Below are 11,216 nucleotides of genomic sequence, written 5' to 3' on the forward strand. Positions count from 1 at the left end.
GAGTTCCCACATATCTAGGAGATGGAAGACTGTCAGAACCCAGGATGGTCTCTCGAGAGCATCCGAGTCACTGCCATCCAGCCAAAATATATATACCGTATTTTCCACTCTATAAGGCGTAACTAAAAGACTTCAATCTTCCTCAAAAGCCAGGATTGCGCTTCATACGTACATGAATCATTATTAGTTAATCATTCTATGAAACTTCCTTTAGCACAGCTCCATCTATTTGATAACACAACTCCTCACCACCACTACTACTCCAGTAATCCCTCGAATATCGCGATTAATGTAGACCAGTCATGGCCGCGATAATAGCAAAATCGCAAAATAGGGTCACCCCTACTGATTTTTTTTTCTTCAGTGCTGAGTCCTAGTAGCAACCTTGCTTCCACTTATGAGAAAAAAGTCCCAAAGTAGTGAATTCGCAATAAGTGACGTCGCGATAATCGAGGGATTACTGTATGACCACAGCTCCATCTAGTGGATGTATAACAATCCCCTACTACTACTGCATTTTATAATCCGGTGTGCTTTATTTTATATATGATTCAAAATTTAAAATAGGCCAATCATTGAATGTGCACCTTGTACTCTAGTGCACCTTACAGTGTGGAAAATACGGTACTTTTTGTAGCTCTGTTTTAGTGGTTTGGTAAGCGAAACCTGGTGCCCCGTCAGGCTTGTAAAGCACTGGGGGCAACACTGAAATTTTACTTTCATTTTTCTGTTTCTCATCTGAAGGATTTGGCAGTGTCATTCGCCCTCATCACAAGAATCAATTCAAAGAAATGTTAAGAGCGTTGTTGGGTCAGTCTGCTCAGGCAAGCACAACCTGTGCAAACAGACCAGAGGGAGAATGAGGAGAAGCAATCAAGCATGTGATGCTTATCTTCCTCTCACATCATTTCCGACTCATTTGAACTCAGAAAGCATGTTTGCACATACTGTACTGTGTAGTATTTTGTTTTTCGAGTATATTGTTTTTCTACTTGAATAAAACGTTTTCACTTCAAAACAGTCAATTTCATTTAAATTATCTCAAGTATTTCATGTAAATATATGACTACCAATTTTAGTAAGAAAAATTTGAGCTCTCCCAGTCAAAACTGATTGGATGTCTATCACGTCAATTAAATAATTACAGTAATTAAATTCGAAAACCTTGCTTCATATACCTCATTTTGAGGTGTGTGTTGGATGGAAAACTGCAAAATTCATTTTGTACTGGAATAGGGCTAAAACAGTATTGTATATACAGTATATTATTTCTTGCTACGGCGAATTAGGTTTAACCTAATTGTTTTGAGTTATTGTTTTTGCTCAATTAAATATTTTCACCTTATAAAGACCTGAAACCATCAAAATATACCCACCTTTGTGGATGCCGGTTATCAATTGTTAGAATTCTGATAATTAACATATTTTTAATGAATACATTTGAAAAAATGTATATATAAAAAATAATATACATGCTAGTTATGGCCCCAATTACCCACTAGTCTTTTTTAATTTTTTATTTACTGGTATTGAATTTTTCGCCTGCCTGTTTCATTGCCACGCCTTTGGCGCCAGACGTCCAATCCTTTTTGACTGCGAGGGTTATCAACGATCATGCCAATCCTCCATATTAAAATGAATTGGACCTCAACCATTCGGAATGGCAGCCATTGGCTTAAACGTGTTCCCAATGTAAAGGGTGATTAAGGGGCATCGCCATTTGCGGTGAAGTTTTTAAGTCGTTTTTTCTTAAAGCGTTAGAAAATTCCCAGCTTAGCGCGAACGCAGCACCAGAAATACTCACCGTCCTCTTGAACCCGAATGCACCACGAGATCTCGCGATACTAGGCAAAGCCATTGATTTTCAACATGGCAGGCACCAAGTTGATACTTGAGGGTAGAGTAAGTATTCGGAGCTTCATTCTAGGTCTCAGCGTTGTCATAATACCCTTGATAAGATCCTGCTTTGGCCACCTCGATTGGGTTTTTGACTATTTAACGGAAACTCCTGGGAAAATCGCCATTTGTTTGCATGTTGCTCTTATCAACGGCCTTCTCTTAATAACATGTAGGGGACCTCTGTACAAGGTAAGCCCAAACGCCGGCTAGCGAACTTTCACTTTTCTTTTTGTTGTTTATTTTTTTCCCTGACAATTAAGTTATGTCCTGTCGAATGTGAATTTGTGATACGTTTCACATTCGAGGCCGAGACTTAGCCCTTCCATAGCTGTCCACGTTATTAATCCTATTAGCTCAAGTTTAAGTACAATCTGCTGTCAATGTGGTCTTCTCAAGCTGTGATCCAATAAAAACGTGACTTTTGGTTTGAATTTGGAACTCTTAATATGTTTCAGTGATTTTAGACGATATGTCTCACGTGTAATTCGATGTTTTTTTTAATAGTACGAAATTTACTGTCGAAACTCGTATAATAATCCTAAAAGTCATCGTCACATGAATGAATAAATCTTGCGTAAAATCATTCAGTGTAAAGTGTGAGTGGGAACCTCACGAAACAAATACGGAAATTTTTCATGTAAAAAAAAAATGCTGGGATAGGCTCCAACACCCCCGCGATCCTTGTGAGGATATGCACAACGCAAAATGAATGAATACTGACACCATGAACATGTAATTCTGTTGACAAATAGTGGAGCTATGGAATTTCAAGTTTGTAAAAAATAAATAAATAAATAAAATAAACAATGTCCCCCTTTTTCCATTACTATTTACAAAATTAGAAAATTTGCATAGTGCATTTTATTGTTTTTATATTTTATTTGTACAGATAAATCCATAACACATTCAGGAACTGGAAAATCATTTTCCAGGGATGTTGGCAACCTTAAAAGGGCAAGCGATTTATCTTTGGTCATTAAACTTAATTTAATTTTATTCAACTTTCATTTTAAATATTACCAGTTATTATAATGTTACTATTTTTTAAAATTATTCATTATTGTTTGGTTTTTATATTTTTTTATTAGAATTTTTTTACAAGTTAATACAATGTTAATAAAGCTACATTAAATTGAGTCAAAACAGATATACGCACCGGTTAAGGCCCAAGACTCAAAAGTTGAACATTTGTTCGCCATTCCCAGTCAAATATGATTGGTGATTTGGCAGTTTAATGACTGGTTAAAGGGTATAAAACAGTTATAAATTGCGCATAAAATGGGTTAAAACAATATAATTGAATTGAATGCCTTTATTGTCATTATACAAGTACAATGAGAGCTTCACCATAAAGTGCACACAAATAATTAGTTATAAAATGATTTGTATACAATAAAAATGAAGTGAGTTAAAAAAACAAAAAGTGATTACATTTGGCGGGAGCATATTATTTCGTTATTATCACTGTATTGATATATTGTTGTTGTTTTGTTACTCTGGGCTGTTTAAAAGTAATTGGAACCAAAATCTACTTACTGAACTTTCGCTTTCCAAAGCATATTTTGATTAAATACATACTATAATACTATTTTCTGCTTCTCAAAGATTAGTGTTTTTTATTTTATTTTAAATAGAAGAAAAAAATATTTTTTTTTCTTTTCTTTTTTTAATTGAAAACATCATTTTACAAATAAATCATATTTCGTACATTTATGTAAATGAATACAAATTTCTAAAATTCCTGTTTTTCACTTATTTATTTTTTTTAGGTTGCTGTAAGAGCTTGTTTTCTTGGAGTCATTTTTGGTTGTGGTCTTATCATAAGCTGCACCGAAACCACTTGGACACATTTTGGCTGGTATGTAAATGAATACTACTACATCATGTTAGAGGCTTCTGTATCTTTATTGTGTAGATTTAAAAAAAAAATCTGGTACTAAAAAACTAAATTTATTGTACCACCAACCGTCTGCTGATTAGAGCTTAAACATGTGTAGTACTCTTGCCTCTCCGCAGGTATATGTGCTCCATGGCGTTCTTCCATTACACCGAGTACTTGGTGACGGCCATCATTAACCCTCGCAGCTTGTCATTAGACTCCTTTCTGCTGAACCACAGTTTAGAATATTCGCTGGCCGCTCTTTCCTCATGGCTGGAATTCACCGTGGAAAAAATCACATTCCCAGGTGGGTGCGTGCTGGACCACTTAGGTTCGTGACTGGAATCCATGGACAAGTTCAGGTTTGACGAGCCTGCCCGATCTTACTTTTCAGAGCTGAAGCAGCTAAGGTGGTTGAGCCTCCTCGGTCTGCTGCTGGTGATGTGCGGCGAGGCCCTCCGAAAGACAGCCATGTTGACGGCAGGATCCAACTTTAACCACATTGTTCAAAATGAAAAGGCTTATAGTCACGTGCTGGTTACCAGCGGAGTTTACGCTTTTTTTAGACACCCCTCCTATGTGGGCTGGTTCTACTGGAGCATCGGAACACAGGTCTGTATTTAGTCACACTTCTAATTGGTGGGGGAGAACGGGGTTGCCTGTCACAATTTCTATCAGTCCCCAAAGCAATCACGTAATAGGAAATGGCGCGTCCTTGGAGGATTTTTAAACATTGGAACTTAAAAAAAAAAAAAAAATCAAAAATGGATCCTTCAATCAATTGATTTGGAATTAATTGAAGAGTCTTTCATTTCCTGTCACAAATACATGCAGGCCTCTTGAATACTGCTATTGGATTTCAAATAGGAGTCACAAAATAGTGTCCCCCGGACTGCATGTTTAAGACCCCTAACTAATATGAATGTTATTAATTTGTATGCAAAAGGGTTAAATGGGGCTTTCTTTAAAAATGATGACAATCTTCAGAATATTGTTAAAAATGATGACAACCCTCTGAAATAATTGAGCATGTTTTGTCTGTGTCTCGTTCAGGTGGTTCTGTGCAACCCATTGTGCACGTTGGGCTACACAATAGCCAGCTGGAGGTTCTTTCGGGAGCGGGTTGAGGAAGAGGAGATTTCCCTCATTAATTTCTTTGCTGAGGAATACGTGGAATACAAGAAACGGGTCCCTACGGGGCTACCTTTCATCTCAGGGATCCGTGTCAACGAGTAGGAGCACAACTCCAGTGGCGACTTGACTCGAAAAAGCAGGCCCGACGGCGGTTTCTGCGTGCTTGCAAAGAATTCTGCAAGCTGACCCGTTAGCTAGCGCAGAGTAGCAAGCAAATGGACAGATCTTACTCGACCAAACGCTACAATCAACTTACAGAGACCAAAACCTTTAACTTAGAGGAGCAAGAACCTGTTACTTGGCCACTAGTCGATTGTCTAAAATCGATTGGTCGTTTAGAACCCTTGTGTTAAGGTAACATTCTCCAAATCTGATGAATTTCAGCCTCTCGCTAATACAAAATATATTCCGAGATTTGCCTTGTCCTCCATGAAAGCAGATTGACTTTTTATTTCAACTGAGATAATTGCAAATATCTGCTTTAACTATGGAAGACACATTTGCCCCAGTCCCTGAAACGTTACATGTTCATTTTTTTAAATCCCATTCGTGTATAAATTAAAAAAAATATTTGCCAGTTTTCATAAATTATTGAAAAGGCGTCAGTGGAAACTTGCGGCCCTTGCTTTCAGCACTTTTGTAGCACTCGTTTGACATTTTGCTAGCTGTTGAACAATAAGCAGGTCTTAGTAGAAAGAGGATAGCGGCTATATAGCTGTGGAAAAAAAGGGATTCCATAACTATATCAACCACATCTAAATGTTCTTCACATGCTGTTTTCTTTATATTTCCACTGTAGCAGCTGTCTGGTTTCCACAGAAATTGATGGTAATTACTACCTCTTAGTTACTAGTTTATATCACCCACTTTTCACTGCTGTTTCTCTGCAGTTTGTCATAGATTTTGTGACATTTCCAACCTTTAAGGGCTGTAAGAGATGCTGCCAAGCACTGCCCTCTTTATTTCTAGTAGTTTGTCTTTTGAATGAATAAATCGCTCATATGTAGCAACATATGGGGAGGGGTATTTTCCTTGATGTCAAGTTTTTTTAATTTTTTTTTGGTGCACCCATTACATGAGCTGTTGAAACAAATGGTGGTAACTGCATTCAGAGATTTAGTTGACTATGACACGAACACGTTTCTGTTCACGTATCCATTGTATGAACTTTCACCAGGCTAAAAAATCCAGCCTAATTGCACCATTAGCTTCTTAAACACTTTCTTTTTATGAGTAGGCTTCAAACCTACTAAGGGTTCTTTTCAATGGCTTCTTTTCTGTATAATGTATTTATTCTATGATAAAGTCGAGATTTCAGAAAGTGTTGACTTCATGCCTTTTGTTTGCGGTTTCCAATACTGCAGGGTCGCTTGTTTAAGTAGATTAGATAAATTTTCATGCACTAATATTTTTTTAAAACCTTACAGAACATTCAGCTAACTCATTAGCTGCCATTGACGGTGTTAGATGTCCAATCCATTTTGACGGGCAGGGACAAATGAACCAACAAGCCATCCGTGGCACTGAAATGAGAATTCAGAACGAGGCTTAATTAAATTGGATGTCTATCTCCACTAATATAATGCAATGAGTTAAAAAATAATGGAGGAAAAACAGTTTTAAAGTTACTTGGAGCTGTAACCAATGTCTGTTTCTGTTCTTATTCATTTTTATTGTATTCATTTAGATTTTACTAATTGTATTAAGTCCTTGAAAGGGTAAAAAAAACCTTTCTAATCGAGTGTACTCAAATAAAACAATGAGTTTCTGCTCTTAGTGCAATTGCAATAGTTATATTTTTGCACTTTTCCATACCATATCAATTAATGATTCGACGATCGATTCGTGAGGCAGCTCGACGCATGCGCACAGCATGCTCTCTCTCTGCGAGCTGCTTCGCCATGGCGCCCATTGTAAGTAAAAACGCGTGTCAACAATGCAACGAAAAACCGACTCGCCCTGCATAAAACTAAAATAATAATGATAAGCCTGTTGACACTGTTGTCTGTTAAAGGCCAGTCCCCAGCCAGACATCTTAAAACTTATTTACAGGCTTAAAAAGAAGATTTTCTTTAGGGCCCCAAGCTACATTTAGCTTCTTGCTAAACCCACGTTTAGACCTGGCTATCGTGTTTTGTCCTTTAAAGTGCTTATGTTGTAATTGTGTTCTCCATACATACACCACCAGTGTATTAACAAAACGGCATATTTCCTTTCTTTAGAACATGTGATGTTTTTTTCGTTTATTTTTTAAATCAGTTTATAGGAAATGCACCCGTGCAATTTTAATGAACGCTACATACTGTGGGTAAATAGTACTACAAATTCTAGGGCAGTATTTGTCAACATTTTTAAGGGTGACATATGAGAAGGAAACATAATTCTAATGAAACATGTTTGTTGTCATTAAAGCAGAAGAAGCAGAACACTGGTAAAAGTGGTAAGAAGAAGAAGCAGGTCCTGAAGTTCACATTGGACTGCACCCATCCCGTTGAAGATGGTATCATGGACGCCGCCAACTTTGTAAGTTTGTTCTTTTTTTGGGGGATACCAATTGATGCCTGGTTTGTTAAGAGATAGCATGAAATAAAGGCACTTTAAGGGATGGGAAAAATATGATAATTGACATTCGTCAAAGGTCGTTGATGAATTAATCTAAGAAGGCAAATTGTGAATCTGATATTGGAAAGATAATGTTTAAACACATAAAATGACTCCATTCACAAGTGGAGAGTTTATTTTCCATAAAGGCAATACTGATACCACACAGCTGGGTGTCGTAAACGTTGTTGCGAGTCAACAAAATCAGTGCCACACTATTTTATTGCAACTTGTAAAGAAACGAGTGTCTTTCTTAACTCATTGCACGCCTTTATTAAATTGTGGCATCGTTATTAAACGATTAATCAATTCTTAGCAGGAGCATAACTTATTTATTGGTCGATATTTTGGGCAATTGACGTTTATTTTATTTTTTATTATTTAGCTAGCCGGTATGAAGAAATCAATTTAACCTAAGACCCAGACTCTTGCAAGGCATGCATTTTTATTTTCTCTTTGATATTTAGGCTAATTTGGACCTGATGAGTGTAAAAACAAAGAATTAATCTTTTTACATGATGTAGTTTCTGAGAAAAATGATGTCCACATCATAAGTGGGCGCCAGGCCTTTGTAGTCCAAAATTGAACATTGTAGTCTTGTGACAAACAATAATGTGATGTCCACACACGTGGACGCCGGGTCCTAGGAGGTTAAAACTGTTATTTCGGCTCAGCTGCCTGGTCTAGCCTAACATAAACTGGCACAGCTGCTCTTTAAGTCGAAGGCTTTGACGTTGTTACGGCTACTTTGCGGCCTTTTTCTGTAATAAACACACTCGCACAGACACACCAGCACCAAGGCAAATTTAACCTAGTGTTGCCTTGCCGCCATACGAATAAAGATTAATTCTACATCCAATAACATATCCACATAGTTCTAAGAATCTTCAATATATTTTTCACAAGGCTTGGCTTCGCCGGTCCCACCTGCTTGTTTTGAACCAAAAAAAACAAATTGTTGCTCTATTAATAAAAATTTTCTTTTGAAAAATGGGTGTTTAACAAATAAAAGATTGAGTTTACACACTTAGAGAAGAAGGTGAAGAAATTCAATCACTCGTCTATTAGGATCCAACATTTTTTAATAAATATAGGGGTAGAATAGATCATTTTGACTTTGTCATTTCTTTAGTGTACATTTATATTAGTGTGATTTAATAGTTGTTTTTTAATACCATTTTTACACTGTCACTGTAAATTAATATCGCCCGATATCGGTCCTGAAAAACCCATACGGTCGATCACTAAGCATAACGATAATTTGTAGGGATGGTCTGATACCTCGGGCCAAAAAATACAGGATTTATAAGCAGTTCTGAAATGTTCACACACAATGTAAATGAATTTTAAGGTGATGTTCGGGACTGATAGCATTTTAGCTTTAAATTTTCATTGAAAAATAAAGCACAAAAAGTCAACGTTGAATCACTTTTGCAAGGTGCTCTCTTTCAGTTAGGAAAAAAACTACTTTTTTAAAAGCCGTTCTTTTGTTAAAAATGATGGCACTGGATCCGGACGCCCTGATACAATGAAGAATTTCAATACGTCCACATCTTGATTTAGTCACACCCTCCTTCAAAGACAAAAAAGTCCTCAAAGAGAACACAACGGTTAGCCATGGGTCAGACTCTTATATCGTTCAAACAAAGTCCTCGTTGTGAGTCAAAATCCTATGAAGTGCCTTGCTAACTCAGCACTGGCAATTGTCAAACATTGTGACAAAACTACTAAACCCGTCTTTAGAAAATGTCTAACCGCCCATGGTTAACCTTTTCTTTCGACAAGTTTGCATGGAAATAACATGGCTTCTTATGAATTTAGCCATTTCCGCCTTTACAAAAACCTAAAGAAGCGTTTGCATTGAGGTTTCTCTTGCGAGGTACACATGCAATATCGATTTTAATCCTGTCTTCATGTGATGTGGTGAATAGCACTTGTTTTTTACGGGCCGTGCTCATTGTCCAAACGCGTTTTTGTGACGGCAGGAGCAGTTCCTTCAGGAACGCATCAAGGTGAACGGGAAAGCCGGCAACCTCGGCGGCGGCGTGGTGTCCATCGAGAGGAGCAAGAGTAAGATTACCGTGTCTTCAGAGGTGCCCTTCTCTAAAAGGTACGCCCACATCATAACAGTTGGCCGCTCGGCCAATGTTCCATCTTTCAAAACGAATTTCAGCGTGGGATTTATTTACCGTATTTTCTTGCATATAAACTGTATTTGTAATTAAAAAACTGACTGAATCAAGGGTACGGCGGATATGTGCACAATACTTGCTATACTCTTTTTCACCAGTAGGTGTCGACAAAGTAACATTTACTATTTGTTGGTTATTTTCTTTTTTGCAGTAAGAAAACAACCATTGTTGGATAAATTACTGTATTTTCACACCTATAAAACGCACCGTGTGATAGGGCGCAGTCTCATTTGAGGGTATATTTTCAGTTTTTTTGTCAATACATTGGACGCCTCGTCCGATAAGGCGCTAGCATGACACTAGGCTAGCGTATGTTATACAAGTCGCCAGCGTACGTATGTTAGGCTTAGTACTAGCGTGTTTTTTTTTATAGACGACACGGGCAAAACTAAGTTTGATCATGCTTTATTGAGGTAAAATGTACACTCTGACATAGAGTTCGGCGTTCAACATGCTAAACTCGGCTGTCAGTCAGAGTTGTGCATTCCGGGAACTTGATTCCAGCTTTGGCGAAAGCTCGAACAACAGTGCTGGCCGACACTTGAGCTCAGTCATCCACAATCCATTGTAACTCGCAACACGCATCACTCCCAAGCCTTTGATTCTCCTCGTTGTTATATCGGCACCGACAATTCATTTCAAATCGTCACGTAACTCGTGCGGCGCTCCCTGCCCCAACTACTAAGTTGGCCATCCGTTAGCAAAACTGTTAAATTGTGTTTGATCCATGGCTTCAGTCCATTTTCCAAGTGTTCACACCCGCATTGTGTTGTCGTTCACGCCAGGCATTTCCTCTGGAGAGCTCTGATATGCTGTTTCTTTAAGTATTGAGTGTTTTTGAGGGTTATAAGCGCTACCAGTACACGGAAGTCAAATGCCCTGCCACTCCCCTGGGATGTTTTGAATGGTTTTACCGTAATGCACGGGAGGCCATTTTTAGGATGACCGTCCGATGGGTTGATCGCGATAAGTAGCGTGCTGGCAAGAAATATAACCAGTCACTCAAGCGGTCATGGCAATACAAAAATTGAGTTTAGTGCAGACAAAATGCACCGACCATTTTAGACTTTTAAGTGTGCCCTATAAGTGTGAAAATACAGTACTAGCTTCCTTATGATAGTGATCCTAATAATGTGCTTTTGATTCATACAGTATCTCAGAAATACGTGCGATAGATTTTCCTTTCAAAGTAACACATTTGTACTCCCCATTAAAACCATGAAATTGTCAAATTCAACGATCATAAGGGTGCGGTAATATGCGACTTGCACAATAGCCTTGTTTGTCATCCTTTAGATACCTGAAGTATCTGACCAAGAAGTACCTGAAAAAGAACAATCTGCGTGACTGGCTGCGCGTGGTGGCCAACACCAAGGAGAGCTACGAGCTGCGGTACTTCCAGATCAACCAGGATGAGGAGGAGGAGGAAGATGAAGATTAAATGCAAGATGATTTTTTACAATTAAAATGTTTCAGTCCTTTTTTGTTCTCCCACATAGGTACAAGTTTTC

The 11,216-nt window shown here is 38.0% G+C and overlaps 3 protein-coding genes across 4 annotated transcripts in view; all 3 read left to right on the forward strand.

The window, feature by feature from the left end:
- Nucleotides 1–1,521, forward strand: part of rtel1 (regulator of telomere elongation helicase 1) — a 34,931-nt gene extending 33,410 nt beyond the window's left edge. Inside the window, exon 32 of the mRNA XM_077617976.1 lies at nt 745–1,521. Within this exon, the coding sequence (XP_077474102.1) occupies nt 745–863 (119 nt within the window). The 3' untranslated portion in view covers nt 864–1,521. The remainder of the gene's footprint in view (nt 1–744) is intronic.
- A 206-nt stretch (nt 1,522–1,727) lies between these two features.
- icmt (isoprenylcysteine carboxyl methyltransferase) lies at nt 1,728–6,233 on the forward strand. Its single transcript, XM_077618298.1, has 5 exons — nt 1,728–2,088; nt 3,669–3,757; nt 3,916–4,085; nt 4,173–4,390; nt 4,832–6,233. Exons 1-5 carry the CDS (start codon nt 1,870–1,872, stop codon nt 5,012–5,014), a joined length of 879 nt encoding a protein of 292 aa, XP_077474424.1. The 5' UTR covers nt 1,728–1,869; the 3' UTR covers nt 5,015–6,233.
- Nucleotides 6,234–6,717: 484 nt separating this feature from the next.
- LOC144088120 (large ribosomal subunit protein eL22) lies at nt 6,718–11,199 on the forward strand. 2 transcript variants are annotated; one of them, XM_077618414.1, is made up of 4 exons: nt 6,718–6,825; nt 7,325–7,435; nt 9,499–9,623; nt 11,002–11,199. In XM_077618414.1, the coding sequence occupies exons 1-4, from the start codon at nt 6,739–6,741 to the stop codon at nt 11,144–11,146; spliced, it is 468 nt and encodes a 155-aa protein (XP_077474540.1). In that variant the 5' UTR covers nt 6,718–6,738; the 3' UTR covers nt 11,147–11,199. The 2 variants fall into 2 exon arrangements, with proteins under 2 accessions (XP_077474540.1, XP_077474618.1); XM_077618492.1 differs by having other exon boundaries at nt 6,781–6,825; nt 7,328–7,435.
- Nucleotides 11,200–11,216: the final 17 nt, after the last annotated feature.

This window comes from Stigmatopora argus, chromosome 1 (genome assembly GCF_051989625.1).
Source record: "Stigmatopora argus isolate UIUO_Sarg chromosome 1, RoL_Sarg_1.0, whole genome shotgun sequence".
Lineage (NCBI taxonomy): Eukaryota > Metazoa > Chordata > Actinopteri > Syngnathiformes > Syngnathidae > Stigmatopora > Stigmatopora argus.

What these genes read in the sequence shown, in the direction of transcription:
- LOC144088120 (XM_077618414.1), top strand. Translation starts at nt 6,739, where the DNA reads ATGATTCGACGATCGATTCGTGAGGCAGCTCGACGCATGCGCACAGCA. An exon ending in TCATGGACGCCGCCAACTTT is followed by an intron (nt 7,436 to 9,498) that starts GTAAGTTTGTTC and finishes TTGTGACGGCAG; the next exon opens with GAGCAGTTCCTTCAGGAACG. An exon ending in GAGGTGCCCTTCTCTAAAAG is followed by an intron (nt 9,624 to 11,001) that starts GTACGCCCACAT and finishes GTCATCCTTTAG; the next exon opens with ATACCTGAAGTATCTGACCA.
- icmt (XM_077618298.1), top strand. Translation starts at nt 1,870, where the DNA reads ATGGCAGGCACCAAGTTGATACTTGAGGGTAGAGTAAGTATTCGGAGC. An exon ending in GTAGGGGACCTCTGTACAAG is followed by an intron (nt 2,089 to 3,668) that starts GTAAGCCCAAAC and finishes TATTTTTTTTAG; the next exon opens with GTTGCTGTAAGAGCTTGTTT. An exon ending in GGAAAAAATCACATTCCCAG is followed by an intron (nt 4,086 to 4,172) that starts GTGGGTGCGTGC and finishes CTTACTTTTCAG; the next exon opens with AGCTGAAGCAGCTAAGGTGG.